Here is a 16,693-nt window from a genome sequence, read left to right as displayed (position 1 = left end):
CACTCATCTCATAGGTGTTCATCTGCAGTGATGGAGGAAACAATCCTCTCTTTATCGGACAACTTCTGTTCTTACTGAGCCTGAGCTGCACATGTTCTTGACCAAAACAGTTCAGCTAGGCCCAGTTTGGAAGATTTAAAAGCTCTCAGTAAGCAAAAAGATGATTAGTAATCAGAGGCTCAGATATCTGGACTGCTTTGCTTGGAAGGCAAGCTGGACAAGTGAAAGTACTGGTTTATTGCCAGTCTTTTGAACCATTCAATATCTATCTCCCTGCAGGCTAGTTTTCACATGGCAGTCACAGTGCCAGAAAGACTGGACATCTTTTTTTTTTTGATACTAGAATGCATGAAATAAAACACCTGAATTACTTCTGTTTTTCTATGTGTGTGACCATAGTTAGAGAAATGTGGGCTGTCAAAAAGACCTGCTTAAATCTCTAATTTGCTTATCTGGATTCTATTTTGATTGTTTTCTTAGGTTATTCCCAACTATTCCTCCAGAGATGAATATGAGAAGATGTTTGCTTTGGGAGTAACAATGTAAGAAGATAGCTCACTATTAAAATATATCAAATACTTGACTAAAATCTAATTCAGACATCAAGCAGTGGCTGGTTAAAATTTCTAATGCAGATGGATTTCAACTGTGCTGCATAAATTCCTGATGCTGCAAAGCATTAATGCATACTTAAGTGGAATTACTTTGGAGTTTGAGTTATGTTCAGCCACATATATAAGGATGTAATTGAGGTCTGCCAGGAATTAATATTAGGTTTATGTGAGAGACTTGGCTGAATGGCAGCCTGAAGCCTTAATCATAAATCACTTATAGCACTGGCTAGTTCCACTTTGCAGAGGTTGTTTTGCAATTTATGGAAAATATAAGTCATGAAACATTCTTTCAGGCTAAGAGAAACTTTGAAGCAGAAAATTATCTTTTTTTAAATGATTTTTACATACTTTTTTACATTTTTACACACTAATGTTAATCTAGTTGATGAGCACAAGATTATTATCCATTTGGGTACCATGGAGAGAATAAATTAAAACAGCTGGAGAGCTGTCTCCCTCCTCTGGGAATTTAATAGAAATGTGAACAAACATTTTGGGCTAACAACTTCACGTGCAACTATGTGTCTTAGAAGCACAAGTGGCACTGAAAACCAACGGCATAAAGGTGCCAATGAGGTGAAAAGGAGTGTCCTTGTGTCCTAGGCACTAATTTAAATTCCAAGACAACTTTACCCTCAGCTTTTGATCGATGCAGCTTTGAACTCAACTAAATCAGCTAAGCACTCTTCTGAAAACATGTTGGTGCATTGCTAATGATAAAACTTCGTTAATACGTGAGTTTGGTAATAGCAGACTTTTAACAACAAATCAAAACACAGAGGTGTTTTTTTTGTTGTTGTACTGAAAACACGTGGAGTCCAGAACTCATTGCAGCCTGAGTAAGGTGTGGTGTCACGGTGTTTGTTGCTGTCTCTAGGTATGGTCAGATGACTGCAGGGAGCTACTGCTACATTGGGCCTCAGGGAATAGTACACGGGACAGTGGTAAGAAACTGGGGAAAGGTCCATTTGTCAGTATGTTTTGGAGGAGACTTTCTCCTATAGTGTCTGGTGACTGGAGAGAGTTGGGTTGTGGTGAGAGGATGTTCTGGCTACTCAAGAAATTCTCATTTCCCGCTCCTTGAACAATTAGTGTTTTTTCACTTAGACACATGTTGTCTAGAACACAGACCTGAAGGGATTTGCAGTCAAGGTCTCAATTTGAGCTCATTTAGCTGCAATACGTGAAGTACCAATTGACCAAATGTGTTCTATAAAAACCTTTTCTTGGCTATTTTCCTTATCCATCCCTTGCAGCCATCCTTAACAAGTCCCTATACCTCAAGAGCGGCATATTGGGAAGCACTGATTATTCTATTTCATGGTGACATGAAACCACCAGGACAGATGGTTTCATAACATCATTTTGTAACATGTTTCCTTCTTAAAAGATTAAAACTGTTCACATGTTCAGTGACTGCAGAGTTTGTCTGTTTGCAAAAGGGACAGAAGATCTTTAAATTTAAGGGACTCTAGAGAAAATATCTCCTGGTGATTACTCCATTTGCTGTGTGCAGCTCACAGTGCTCAATGCAGGCCGTCGCTACTTGAAGGCAGAAGACCTGTCTGGGAAGGTGTTTGTGACTTCTGGTCTCGGAGGGATGAGTGGGGCTCAAGCAAAGGCTGCAGTCATTGCTGGCTGTGTGGGGATCATTGCAGAGGTGAGAGCAATACTGCTTTTGTTCTGTCTTCTCTCCTTCATGTGCTGAATCAGAGTCCACATTCTTCTGATATGTTCCTCAAGTAACCCTGACAAAAACTCAAGAAAGATACTCTTTTCTAAGATCTGTCTGTCCTTTTCATTGCTGAGCATTTTTCAATGCTATTCCTCTCTCCATTCATACATTCACTGGACCAGACTGCAAGGATATTATGACTGCTTTACAAATAATGCAGAATGATGCTGTTAGATGAGCTCCCAGTGCTTGAACTACCCTCATTTCAGGTGTGAAAAGGTGTAACTTCTACAGGCAATTCCTGTGAGAATTCCTGAATTCTCTTATGCCAAAAATTGTCTATGTTAAAAAGGTATTAATTATAATATTTAACTTTGATTAATCTTTAAAGCCTCTGGCACCCTTATCAGGTGCAATAGAAAGTACCTGTTAAAAATGTTGGTGTGGTTCACTCATCAAGATTGGGCCTAATTAAGTTGCTTAGTGCTGTCATTCCTTGAGGTCAATGGGATTTTTTAAGCGGGCTTCTGAGGCAAACCACAAGCATTTATGAGAATTGCAGTTTGTTGACAAAGCAGGTAAGTTCTGCTGAGAGAAAATGCTGATGGAGAAGAAGTTCTGTAGTACCATTTCCTTTGTTTCTGAAGCTCTCCCACAGTATATATTCTTTGACCAGAGTCTCTCATCCTGATGTAATGTTTCTCTGTTCTAAATATGTTAAAACAGCCCAGTTATTTCGTCCCATAAACAAAGAGAATCTAATAATGATTTGTGATTCAAAGAGTGCTAATGCCCAAGCAATCAGAATAGTGAGCAACAGGATCCACTGGATCCACAGATATCCTCAGGTAATTTGGGAAAGCATATGTGCCTGTGTTTCAAGTGAAATACATTTTCATATAAGAAAGTAACATCAGGTGCTCCCAATACCTGCCTTTTTCAGCTCATAATCTTACCACAGGGTTCTGTTCTAACAACCAGATGGAAGGATGGACTACAGAAACACTGCCAAAACTTTTAAAAGAGATTGTTGCTCTGCAATTCTGTGAAAATGGTAGTGACTATCTTTAGTGATATTGATTATTGAGAAACATAAAATAAGCATTTCCACACATTTCTTTCATCGTGACTGGCCTGGAATTCAATTCTTGGTGGAGCAGATACAGAATTGACCAAAATGCATTGAGCTCTCCTGAGTAACTGTGGGTGATGGATGTTGTTACTGCTGCAGAGGAAGGGGGATTTTTGAGAACTGAACTCCAGTTGGAGCTGAATGGGGTGGGAGTTTAGCCTTGTCAGCTAAAGTCATTTATAGACAGTTAGCTGGGAACCCTCTGTTGTGGCCATGTCACGTTGCAATAGAAAGGATAAGAATATTGCAATCTGACCTGTAGTAGCTACAATTAAACTTCATAATGGGTCAGACTGCCCACATGGTGTACAATAAACCTGACTGCTCTGCTCAGCTCAGGTCTTGTTCGTGGAAGGCTGGGGCTTCACCTGCTTTACAACAGTGGTGCAAAAGTGGTTTTGTTGGCACGTGAATTTTGCGTGTATTTGAGATCTCCTCAGGTACTCTCTGTAGATGAAATAAATTTATTCAATTTACTGTTGAATAAATTATTAGTGAATAAATTATCTTTATTCAGACTTCTGTCATCATGATCTTTCAAATGCTGGAATACAAAGGCAAGACTCCTGTGAATGCTGTTCACGGCACTCCTTTGTCCTTTTCATCTCTACGGCTGCAGATGATTTTGTTCAGGAGACTGAATATCGCCTGGTTTTTATCTCCTGTGAGATGATCCTTGTCGGAAATGAGTCTCAGGAGCACATGTGGATAACTATATATATGTACATATTATTTGTTTAAAAACTATTTATGCAAATGGCACTGAATTGTGCAAGAGATATCGCATTGTCAGCCAGGGCTTCCAAAGCTCTGACAGAAGGGATTAATGGTGCAAGTCTTTTACCTCTTCTGTTTGACAGGAAGCAGATTGTAATTTTATGAAATAATTGCGTGGAGGGCCAGACTCTCTCCTTGGAGCTGCACTGAGCTCTCTGGGGTTACACTGGAGGCAACATTTGGTCATCAGCTTTATGCAATTTTTTTAAAACTACCGGGATGCTGATGAAAAATGAACATATTTTTGAAAGTGTGTTTCAAAGGAATCTAGTTTTCTTGAGTATGCTGGCAAGTCTGTGAAGGACTAAGAATGTCAGAGAGGGCTAAAGTAAAATATGTAGGATGTGGTAAAATTTAAATAGATCTGATCTGTGTTATGTGGGGATTTAAATGAACCCAATTCCTGTAATTCATACAGACCACTTAATATCTTTCCTCCTGTGCTGATTTAAATAACTCAAAAGAAGCTGTCCCCCACGGCACCTGACTTTATTGAATAATTCCATTGGCAGTGACACTGTTATTATCATAATCTGGGGTTTTGGAAGGATAGCCTTTATTACTGATGTGGAAAATTATGGAAGGTTTCTCATGCTAAGAATAATTGGGAAAGAAAAGGTTTCCTGGTGTTCAAGCAACTCCTGAATACAGAACCTAATTAATTTACATGTAAATACTTTCTTAATGAGGAAGAATGAAAATGATGGGAATGGAATATAGAGAAGTAAAAAATGCTTTCATGAAATAGTAGAAGTTAGTCAGGTTATGTGTTCTCATGCACACACACCACTGTGGGTATTTTAAATCTGTTGCTACCACAGAATATTGGCTTAAATTAATTTTGCCACTTGCTTTATGCCAATGACAGCTCATTATAAAAGTATAAATGGATGTGCAAGTTCATACATTGGCACAGATTCCACATTAATGGTTCAAAGCTTACACAGTTTGTCCATCCATTTATATTTTTATCCAACTGTCTCTTAAGCACATAAACACTGGAACACAGAAGCTGAGTCCAGAAGAGAGTACAGATTTGGGATTGAGCTCGTTTGGAGCTTCAAATTTCAAACGAGGGAATTAAAGACAGCTTTATTTTGATCTGGGCTATTTTTTGGTGGCATTAGCCAGCTGGGACAAGAAAGTGCTTTCTTCTTTTCCATATTTGGTTGAGATTTTCAATCAGCAGTCCAAGAACAAAAGTGAGGGTTAATTTTATTCAGCAAACCATACCTTTATCTTGGGCAGCCTGGCAGAAACATCTCTCTGAGCTGATCAAAGAAAATATTTTCTTAATCAATTAAAACCACAATTTTCACAAGAAATAGCCAGATTTGAAAAATAAATTGGAAACATTTTGGCTTTTTAACATACTCATGAAGAAAAACAATAAAGTTGGCAGAAAAATATTACCTCTTGTACAATTTTAATGATAAATTTTTGTTTGTAGAATATTTTGGGAAGTGATGTATCAAGTGTATTTCTTGCTTTGAACCTGGAGTAAAAGAGAACAAAAAGTGTAAAAAAACATTAGAGGTGAAAAATAAGTATTTGAACAATAATTATATATATATAATATCTTTATAGATAGGCATAGGTATATCTCAAGGTAAGAGCAGGGCTATTACCTTTACCTTTTTGCTACTGTTTCTTGTAGGGTAATTGAAAAACTAAAGGTAAAAGTGACTACATAGGGGAAAGAGTAGTTTTCAGATCTCTGCTGTTACTCCCAGGTCGATGAAGCAGCACTTCTGAAACGTCACAAGCAGGGATGGCTGATGGAAATCTCTGACAACCTGGACCATTGCATTGCTCGCCTTAGGTAGGACTTGCAACACAATTCAGTGAGTTTATCTTTGCTTCCTAACCCTCACTTCACATCTTTCTGCCTTGTGCCATTTTAGTGTACATGTCAGAGGAGTTGAGGGACACTTCTTATTCCAGGTCTGCTTTGGAATGTGATTCCAGTTTCCCAAACTGCAGCAGTCATTATTAGTGACTACTAATGCTTCATATCATTTGGATATGTTAAATGTGTCTTCATTCTGTTTCATGAATATGCATAGAGCAATTACAACTGATGTTACACTTGAAGCATCACTCAAGTTTTATGGAATCAGTGATTAACAATTATGCAAAGGTTGAAAGATCTGTTTTCTAGATAAGTGTTGAAAACTACATACAGACTTTTTGCTGGGTTTGATTCTGTGTGGGACTTATACTTTGCAAGATGAAATGAGGTGCATTTTCTTCAACCCATCTTTTATTCTATTCTAGAGAAGCAAGAAAGAATAAGATGGCCCTTAGTTTGGGTTACCATGGGAATGTGGTAGATCTATGGTAAGTAGTATGTATGGATAATGGACATTAATGCTCTGGCTTATTAGTCAGTCTGAAATTAATTCCCAAACTTGGAAGAGACATTAAATCTAGTGCTGAGTACATTACCCTAGATGTTAATGAAAAAGTATTGTCAAAAGAGAGATGTTCATCTTCATGTTCCAGTTCCCAGTTGCTTCTCATGCTCTTCCTTTCCTTATGGAACAATAAATGGCTTAGAAAAAGAAATTCTAAGATTCTTCCTTGGATGAAAAAAGAATTTATCTACTTCCTTCTAACTTTTCACTAATTGGATTGCAAGAAAATATCTTTGACTTCAGTGAATCATAGACATGTTCAGGTTGGAAAGGACCTTAAAGATCATCTAGTTCCAACCCCCCTGCCAGAGTCAGGGAACCTACCATGAGACCAGGTTTACCAGGCTCCCAACCAGCCTGGTCTTGAACACCTCCAGAAATGGGAAGTCCACAACCTATCTGGACGACTTGTTCCAGTTCTTACCACCCTTCTAATAAAAAATTTCTTGTTCATATCTAATCCAAACCGTCCCTCCATCAGCTTAAAGCCATTCCTCCTTTTCCTATCACTACATGCCCTCATGAAAAGTCCCTCTCCAGCCTTCTTGTAAGCTTCTTTGGGTACTGGAAGGCTGCTGTAGAATAGAAGTACTGAGGTATTGATTAAATAAAAATAATAAAATAACGGGTAGAAGTTCCGGCGCTCTTGAGGCTTTATTCAATGGTAACTCTTGTCATGCCATATACCAAGGGCTGAGGCTGACCAGTAAGACTGGTAGGTCATACTGGTATCCAACTCATCTATCAGCATTCCTGCACAGGTAAATGTGAAATATAAAAGTTGCACCTAAATCTTCAGCACCATCACTTCCTACCTCCTGGCTTAGCCTCCTGCAAAGCCTTGGCCAAGGGCCTACTGTCACAAACAACCTTTTGGGTTGGAAATTCTCCTGAAGGAGGAGCCAGACTGTGAAATGACAGCTTATGTTCAAACATTCCATTTACTGTCTTCCCCAGGGAGAGGTTGGTCTACGAGCTGGACAAAACAGGAGAGCTGCTGGTTGATCTGGGGTCTGACCAAACTTCATGTCACAACCCATTTAATGGGGGGTACTATCCAGTACAGCTTGGCTTTGAGGAAGCAAAGCAGCTTCTTTCCACTGATCCAGGGAAGTTCCGGACCCTGGTACAAGAGAGGTAAATGTTTTGGCAATACATCTTCTAACCTTTAAGTTTAGTTGCTCCACAAGTAATCAGATCTCTGCCTTTCTTTCAAGAACTCTCTCTTCTTAGATTTTTTTGTTTGTTTGTTTGTTTGTTTTCAATAGAAATCTGGGGTAGAGTTGCACTATTTAGTCCTTGTACATCTATCAGTCACAACCTGGCAGACATCACCTACCCACCATTTTAGGAATATTCTGTATTGTATAAGATCAGAGGTTTGAACACTAATGATTCATTTCACTTCTATAAATTCCTAAATTGCATTAGGTTTTAAAAATCTGGGACAATAAGTATAATTCCATGTAGTCTTCCATTTGCTCCAGGTTCACTGAATATAGCAAAAAGCCCCAATGAGCAAGCCGGAAGTCCATCCAGCCTGCCATGCATTGCTGGCTTCTGGCCAGTAAGATGTTTTTAAGGAAGGATATAAGAAGGGGACAGTCTCCCCTAGTCACTCCCCACAGGTTGCTGCAACTGTAACTAAGTTCTGTTTAGCATCTTGATTTCAGGAAGCTACTCCTGATTTACAAGTTTGCAAGTGAAATTGGACATTATAAAGGGAGCAATTTGGCATAATTTATATACAAATAAAGCAGTACTATAGTTCTCAACTGATCCTTTGAAGGAGAATGCTCCTACACTGGTTTTGTTCACCTTGAATATTCCTGGTGGAGACCTCTTACCAGTAGAAGGTAGAATATGGGCATAACATCTCTTTGACTTTGGATGAGGGACCAACTTTTCCAGTTTCCCCAGTTCTGTATCATACTAATCAAAGGTAACAGAAAGGTAAATTTCTGTGAGGAACTCATTTCTAACAAGCTAGATATGGCCTAAAAAAAAAAATCCATTCTCATTTGATAGTCATTGATTTACCTCCAGAACTCCAAGAGGTTACACCTATGTGTGTACAAGTCTGTATGCAACTATGCATTGATATTAGAACTAGTTAATATTAGATGGAAATGCTATCACAGGGACCAGCCCTGAGGCAGGCCCACTATTGCAAAGAAAGGGCCATTTGGGCTGTTTTGGCCAAGGGTGAGGCCAGAACAATGATGTTTAGCCATTTCCAGCTTTTCTGTCTCTGTTCTGTGAACTTCTGAAACTGTTGAGCAGTTTATGTAGACTGTTTTTTGTTATTACCATCCATCCCCAGATCTGGCTGTGTTGCTTTGCTGAAAGATGTGACCCCTCATTGCCAGTAAATGAAGTTTCCTTAATGAGTGTAAATTACTTCAAGATTTGGGGGTAACAGGTGCTGTAGAGACTGAAAGCATCTCAACTGATGACTAACGGGTTTAGGTCTGAATTTATTTGGCGTCTTTCCTTTCCATCTGTCTCCCCCTACTCCCATACCTTTAGTGAGTTCACAATATTATTCTTTTTGATATTTCACCAATCTCAAGGATAACTGTTTCCTTCTTTGTTTCAGTCTGAGGAGGCATGTGGCTGCTATTAACAAACTTGCTGATAAGGGCATGTTTTTTTGGGATTATGGCAATGCTTTTCTCTTGGAAGCTCAAAGGGCTGGTGAGTAGATCCTGGATTTGTAGGTGGAAACAAGGACAATCCTGCATGCATCTTCCCAGCTGCATATGTTGGTAGGGTGGGGTTGGCCACTGTGTTATTTTAGCTCTTTAACCTCTCTTTGTCTCGTTCTCTGAGACCCCTGACCCTCCCTGAATGAGATACAGCCTTCATGGGAACCTAGGTGCAGTAGGGGGTTACCTTTTATGGTTTTTTTTTCACCGAATCACTGACTACTAAAATTCTTTTATAGGTGCTGATGTTGAGAAAAAAGGAGCAAATAAAACAGAATTTCGATATCCTTCCTACGTTCAGCACATCATGGGGTATGTTGGGCAGTTTGGAATATGCTCTTAAGTGCCTTGTGACGCCCTCTGTTTAGGGGAGAGTACTACAGAGATTAGTGCAAATTTGCAGTGCACTATGAAGGATCAAAAGGAGGCAACAGCAGTTGGAAAATTGATCTTGCAGGTGTTATGCCAGAGTTAGTCTGGGCTGAAACATTGCCAAATCAAAACTCTTCACTCCTTCACATGAATTAGCTGCATTTTTTCTTTCTATGAATTTTCCTTTAAGCAGTTCTACTCAAAAGAAGAGCCAGGTCACAGCCTCAAACTGTAACTATAGGCAACTTCACTTGTGGGTGCTAAAAATTGAGAGCTTGTCTCTTCAGAGCAGTAGAACCCCGTTCCAAATCATCAAAGACACTGAAGTTAAAAGCATGTCTGAAAGAGGACATTTGTCTGCCCATGTCACCAGCCTCTTTCCCAAGCTGTACACACTGCTTGTGGAAACAGCTGAGCCCAGGAGAACTGTTGAGGGACTGGATTTATAACTCATTTTTTCTCTTACTCATGCTTTAACTTGTCTGTGCCATGTGAATAAGAGCTTGAACATAGAATAAGGCACCAACCAGACTAGATCTTTTCTTCCAGACCTCAACTGAAGCGTGTCTCACTATTGTATGTAAACAATGTGGGCAGCAAATGAGTCTGGACTCAGGCACTTGTTCAGAACCTACACTTGTCTGATAGTGTAGATGCACCCAGGGTTAGCCTGGGTTAAGGACACAAAGACCAGGCAGCAGGCAGAGTATATTTGATGAAAGAGAAGAAAAACTGCAAGTCATCTGGTGATGCACTTGTTTGATTGAACTGCCCAACATGACTATCAAAATTCTGGCCTGGCTGTGTTTTTATACACCATTCGATGGCTGCATGAAACACCACTGTTTAATTTCTCAGTTAATGGTCCTTGATGCTTCTGTTTGGATTAGTTCATTGAAAATGTTTCAAATTCTTCCGTCTCCAGCTAATGAAAGAAAAGCACTGCTAGCAGCCAGGATAAATAAGGAAAGAATTTCAACTATCTCTTAATGAAACATGTTCTATTCCCAGGGACATTTTTTCCCTGGGATTTGGGCCATTCCGCTGGGTTTGTACCTCAGGTGACCCAAAGGACCTTGCTACGACTGACTCCATTGCCATGTCAGTGCTGGAGGACTCGATACGTAAGGGAGGTAAGACATCATCCCATGCCTCTGGCACTGGGGCTGCTTCTGCAGAGAGAAAGAAACTACGAGTTGGGAAATATGTGTTAGCTTTTGGCTTAAAACACAGAAAGCAGGCTCTTTCATTTTCCACGTGGGCAGAAAATCCCGCTGTTCTCCAAACTCCTGTAAGGAGTGTAACCAGTAGGTAAACATAAAAACACCATAGATATTGATCCCAAAGCTATTGTGCAATTTTGGCTAAGAACCTTTATTTTAATTTTGTTACAGGTTTTCCTGAACTTTGTCACCTTGAAACTTTAAGGCAAACAGTATCTTTCATCAACAGGTCTCCAAAAGTGATTTAAGGAGTCAAATTGCTTTGCCCCTGTCTCACAGGTGAATGAGGCATGGAAATCCAGGGAGATTTTCAGCAGGTTAACAAGGAGATCAGTGACAGGAAACCAGGTTTCATGGGTGTGGTGCTCCATCCAGTGTCATTTTTTTGTGATTACAATTTTGAGGGTTTTTTTGTCATTTGTTAGTAAATTGTCAACTATTTCCATTCATTGGTGGAATCAATTTAGAATACCTGCACGGTTTTGTATGCTACTTTAGGATCTAGTATTGTATGCTACTCTAGGATCTAGGAATTACACTGTCTTTCACTCTTCCACATTCCTGAAAGTGGAATTATTATTATTATCCCCTGCTTATGAATGGAAATTTTGTGTCAACAAACATTATTCCTGATCTCCCAGGTTGCAGTGGAAGGGTCCTACTTCTTTCCTTTTCTTTGTCCACCTTTACAGTCAGACAGCAGACTCAAAGACTTGTCACTGTCTCCCAGCACTGAAGTCCTCAACTTTTTTATTTCCAGACAGCAGAGCTTTATGCTTTTCAGAATCAACGAAAGTATCCTTGAATTCTGAGGAATTCCTTGGGATCAAAAGGAAAAGGATCACAAATCCAAAGCGTATTTTATGAGAAGGAGAGCATAATATTTTTTCCCCTGGTAATAACTGAAATATTTGTTGCTTCTTTAGTGAAAGTCATAATTGAAATATGAATAGAATTGTGAAAATTTTGAATGCTCTCCTGTTAGCTCTGAAACAATTATCACTGTGAGGCTCCTGAGTGGTATTTCTGAAAAGGATATATACCATGTTCAGGTGTCTCATTTGGAACAAAACTACTGTTGTCTTCCCATAATGTAAGGCTGGTGTTCAGCCTCCTTTTCCTCCCAAGAGGTGAATTATTGATAGAGTGGGTCTGACCCTGTAAGGCCCTTAGTTCTGTGTATCCTCCTAAGCTTTCCTTAGGAGTCATCTTCAAGAAATGCAAAAACCCAGAAGTGCTTACTCTGGTCTATGGATATTGAAACTTCCATGTTTTAAAAACTGGTCCCTCGGCACTATTGAAGGGAGGGTGAAATCCAATACTATAGTGCTGGATCTGTCTTCAGAAATTTGCAGGAATTTTTCTTCCATGTACTGCAGCCTCCAGAGGTCTTCTCCCAGGACTGAAGCAATGCATGACCTTTGGATTTTTTGCATTGCAAGACTGGGAAATGAATCAGTTACTGTGTACATAACAGTATGGGGTGTTTATATAGATATAATGTAAAGCTGTGGAGAGAAGTCTCTTGCACAGACAAAAAGCATTAAACTACTACTTGTATATTTTTTATTTAAGTGAAAAATAACATTTAAAAAAATCCCAACAAGTGAAAACAGGCTTAAGGGCAAGCCTATTATTCGATTTGCTGTTGAATTTGGCAGGACAATGGGAATTTGATTCAACGAGAAAGGAAAACTGAATTTGGGCAGAAAATAAACAGCTATTCATGCATACTTGTTCTTGAATATTCCACCTGCTGTCCACTTTCTATGAGGCCTGGGTTTGGACCAAAGTTCAGGGTCTGGACATCCTCACACATATCTGAATCTGAACATACCTTTGAAATTTATGAAAGAATCCATTATAAAAACAGAATGAAAACTCCACAGAGCTGAAGTCTGTTGCATTCTAAGTCTAAACTTTGGACCTGGCCTTGGGTCCAATGTTAACTATTCATCTTTTTTTGTGGTGATGAATTTTTTCACTTAGAACTTTTTCACAGTTTGTAAGGTTAATGTAGTTTCATTATCTGCTTCCACTTCTAATGTACCTGAGCTTTTAAGATCACTTTTGCATGAGAGATGCAGCACTGATCATTGGTGTGTAACTTGGACTTACAGTCTCTGTGATAATTTGAAGGTTGAGCTGACGTACAACAATATAAATCTCCCAAGAGCAAAGGGAGCCAGTTTTTGTGTTCCTTGGGACTATTTCTCTGAGTACCCAGTGCTTTCTAATGTCTTTAAATATGTACAAGGGCCTATGAAATACCATAAGCAACACAGTAACTTGCCTGACTTGAAAACACATTCCTCTTGGGATGGGGAGGTAAGGCAGCAGTATAGCAAATGAGACATGTGGAATTACTCTAAAGTTAAGGTTATTCTATAGGAAGCTGTAAGACTTTTTTCAATTGCAGGAAGTAAGACTAAATAAAACGGAGGATTCCTCACTTCCCCAGAGATAACTGATGAAATCAAACTTTGGACACACCACTATTTAGGAGAGAGAATATGACGGTTTATTGTTGTTGGCTGGGAGGGACAGAGATAGGTCCTTGTAGCCAGTATTCTCATCTGGCTTCTCTTCTGGATACGTTCTGAAGAACTTACAGACAGTAAGATCTTTTCTATAAGTCTTTGTACTGTGAAGTATAAAATGTGGTACATACTCTCTTAGTTTATAAAAGTGATAGAAAGGATCCCTTCTGGTTTGTTTTTTTTTTTTTTGTAAGAGTAACTCCTGTAAACTCATTAAATATCTATAGTAACCTAAGTGAACACTGCCCATTGCCTTCTAGAGGCTGCTTCCTTAAAGCTTATGAGTGGCAGCACAATCCTATTAGGACAGCACTAGCAGATGTTTCATCTTTTACTCCCTGTGAAGTGAAGTGCTGACATGTTAATCCTCACAGCAGAGTTTAGAAGCTATCACTTGGAGCCAACCCCTAGAGCACTGACAGGTCTTTTTAGTATCATTAAAGCTCTCTGTATGGAAGGCCTGTCTCTGCAGGAATGAGCATATTTTTCATTTCCATTTAACAATGTGTTTAACACAGGTTAAATATGAGTATCTTGCATCTTCCTCTCTCCTTTTTTGACTTTTGCTCTGCATAACTGCCAACATGCGGCCTCATGGAAAGGCAGCAGTCTAAACACGTTGCTCAGTGGACAGTTTCAAGTTATCAGAGTGCAGTTTCTGCAGCTTGACTTTCAAACATAAGTTATGTGTACATTATAAATTGACTTGAGAATAGGTAAGTGTTGGAAGGTAAAGCAGAACATTCCATCTTGGCATCTGCAGGGAGGATTGACTTGAAGCTCCAATGCATGAACAAGTCACTGTGGCTCAGCATGTTGTCACACCAGCCGAGCCCTGGGAGCTGGCCATGTCCCTCAGGGTAGGGTAATGTGACACAGCTTAGCCCACAGAGGAAGAGCTTACAGGCAGTAACTTCTTCAGCCACTGCAACCTCATCTGAGCTGTAAAAGCCCTGTAAATTAGACAGTAAGGCAATGCTTCTGTCCCATTTCATACCCCCTCTCCCTTTTGTTACTCACTGCAGATGGTGCCATGCCTTTGGAGGCAGTTGATTGTCCTGAGGTCACCAGGTATATGATGGATATGTGCCATATTTCACGGTTTTTTACTTCAAATATCTTTATTACTTCTCCTTGGTTTGACTTACTGAGGTGGAATGGCACAGATACAAATGAGAGAAGAAGCTGGAGAATATAAACCATTATATATATTTCTCTTCTTAATTAATAATATATATATATCTAAACAAGGTGTAGGGTGGATTTACACATAGAGTAGCTACTCATAATATGTTTTTCTGTGCAGTTTTTTTCACATAGTAATGTAAGGCAACACACCTCAGTTTGTAGGATAAGACACCTCAGCTTTGTCTTTGGATGAAAACATTCACAAAGGACCATTTAGTACAGAATAACTGCTGTGCTATAAATTTATATCCCAGCACTGGTGTAACTTATCCTCAAGTACGTGTTGCCAGCTGCTTCTGAGAATTTCTGCTAGCTGTCTCAAAGGAGTGCTTTACCACCTGGTGCAAGACTGTAGTACCCAATGTCATGGAGTTTGATAAAGCTTCTAATTTAGTGAAGGACTGGAAATAAATGGGCATTTACTAGGCAGCAAGCCAGGTGACCATAAAATGTACACGTAACCCATATTTCAGGATTAAATTTAGTTTGTTAAAGATCTAAATGGGAGTTACTTTTCCAGCTGTCTCCTGAGTGACATATTGTACCTTTCTCTAAATAGATGGTGCAGTTACTGCATCAGCTGCACAGAGGATTCTATACAGCATTTCCTATATGCGTGCTTATATCTGAGAGTAGAATGTGACTTCCTAGTGCTGCCAGATGAATTAATGTAAATTTAGAGCATATTGCATTAATTTTCAAACCCTATTTTTTTTGCTTTCTCTTGCAAGTGAGCACATCTGTGAAGCAGCAGTACCATGACAACATCCGCTGGATTAGGGAAGCTGGCAGGCACAGCTTGGTAAGTTCACAACCTCCTTCAGCAGATGTGACTGCTCCTGGTCCCCAAATGCAGTTCTTGAACACTGGGGTGAAAAGCAGGAGTGGGCATGAATAAGAGCACTGGCTGTAGCTCCCAGGGCTGACAATTTAAATTTCTCTCTCCATAGCAGAGTCTTAGGGTGAGCTGCCTTCATTTCCTCATCTGGAAATGTCAAAATAATCCAGCAATATCTACTCTTGTATCTGGAATGAAACATATCAGTCATTGATGCTCCACCTCAGTTGTAACCACCCTTCTTTCAGAGCACTATTCAAAATGTCCCTCTTGGCACTGCTTTGGGCCAGCCTCTTCACACCTGCAATCCCCAGAACCCTTTCCAAAACAGGTGATAAGGCAAGAGCTGCCATCCCTTTGCATTGTGGGAAGCAGGATGTCAGTGGAGCATCCTTTGTTTTTCTTTTAGGACAGGCTCTCATGTGAAGCTAACCACTAATGCTGTAGGGCTCATATGTGCTCTCCTAATCTGGAAGCCAGGTTGGTCTATGAGGTGGAGAGCAGCATAGCTGTGCAGGACAGGTGATCTTTGCTATTCTTTGTCTCCACATTTCTCTTCCCTTCCAGCCCACCATCACCAGTTCCAAATCTCTGCGTCTCAGCTGCTGGTAAGGGATTTGTTAATAGGGGGATTATAGCCTAGCAATCAGGTTGCTTTAAAAAGTGGAATTTATGGGACTAGCAGCTGAATACAGAATTGTATCTCATGGATTGTGTGAGTGGAGATAAAACTAAGTTCAAAGAGAGGTTTTAATTTCTTTTTTTCTGGAAGCTGGATGCTTCTGAAGAAATAATCTGCACTTTTTCCTATAGAAGGGAAGGGGTCACTCCTGTGACTCCCTTCTTCTGGGGCCTGAAGATAAACCAGCTGCAGAGAACCTTATCATTCTGTTATTTTTCTTTTCCAGGTTGTTGGCTCTCAAGCTAGAATCTTATATTCTGATCAGAGGGGTCGTGTGTCTATAGCTGTGGCTATCAATAGAGCGATTTCTGAAGGAAAGATTAAGGTTTGTCTTTTTTGTCTTGATATGGTCTGGTAATTATGCTTAATATCTGAGACTGGAGTGGCAGGTGGTAAAGGAGGACTGCAACCAGTGAGAGCAAAAGTGCCATTTACAGGGAAGCAGTTTCTGTTAGTGTATGTTAGAGCTCAGTCCTTTTCTCTGCCTGCCACCTATATTGCACTATGTAATTAGGAGGGTTTAGAAA

At 39.8% G+C, this 16,693-nt stretch overlaps 1 protein-coding gene across 1 annotated transcript in view; it reads left to right on the top strand.

Annotated features, from left to right (window-relative positions):
• UROC1 (urocanate hydratase 1) overlaps positions 1 to 16,693 on the top strand; it is a 41,759-nt gene that overhangs the window by 13,628 nt on the left and 11,438 nt on the right. Inside the window, exons 6-16 of the mRNA XM_027700769.1 lie at positions 481 to 542; positions 1,492 to 1,558; positions 2,131 to 2,274; positions 5,932 to 6,020; positions 6,476 to 6,538; positions 7,573 to 7,752; positions 9,215 to 9,312; positions 9,563 to 9,635; positions 10,707 to 10,828; positions 15,378 to 15,448; positions 16,393 to 16,491. Of these exons, the coding sequence (XP_027556570.1) occupies positions 481 to 542; positions 1,492 to 1,558; positions 2,131 to 2,274; positions 5,932 to 6,020; positions 6,476 to 6,538; positions 7,573 to 7,752; positions 9,215 to 9,312; positions 9,563 to 9,635; positions 10,707 to 10,828; positions 15,378 to 15,448; positions 16,393 to 16,491 (1,068 nt within the window). The remainder of the gene's footprint in view (positions 1 to 480; positions 543 to 1,491; positions 1,559 to 2,130; positions 2,275 to 5,931; positions 6,021 to 6,475; positions 6,539 to 7,572; positions 7,753 to 9,214; positions 9,313 to 9,562; positions 9,636 to 10,706; positions 10,829 to 15,377; positions 15,449 to 16,392; positions 16,492 to 16,693) is intronic.

This window comes from Neopelma chrysocephalum, unplaced genomic scaffold (assembly GCF_003984885.1).
Source record: "Neopelma chrysocephalum unplaced genomic scaffold, ASM398488v2 Primary Assembly neopelma1_147, whole genome shotgun sequence".
NCBI lineage: Eukaryota > Metazoa > Chordata > Aves > Passeriformes > Pipridae > Neopelma > Neopelma chrysocephalum.
The sequence above is the reverse complement of the archived record's forward strand: the minus strand, read 5'-3'. Positions and strand labels throughout refer to the sequence as shown.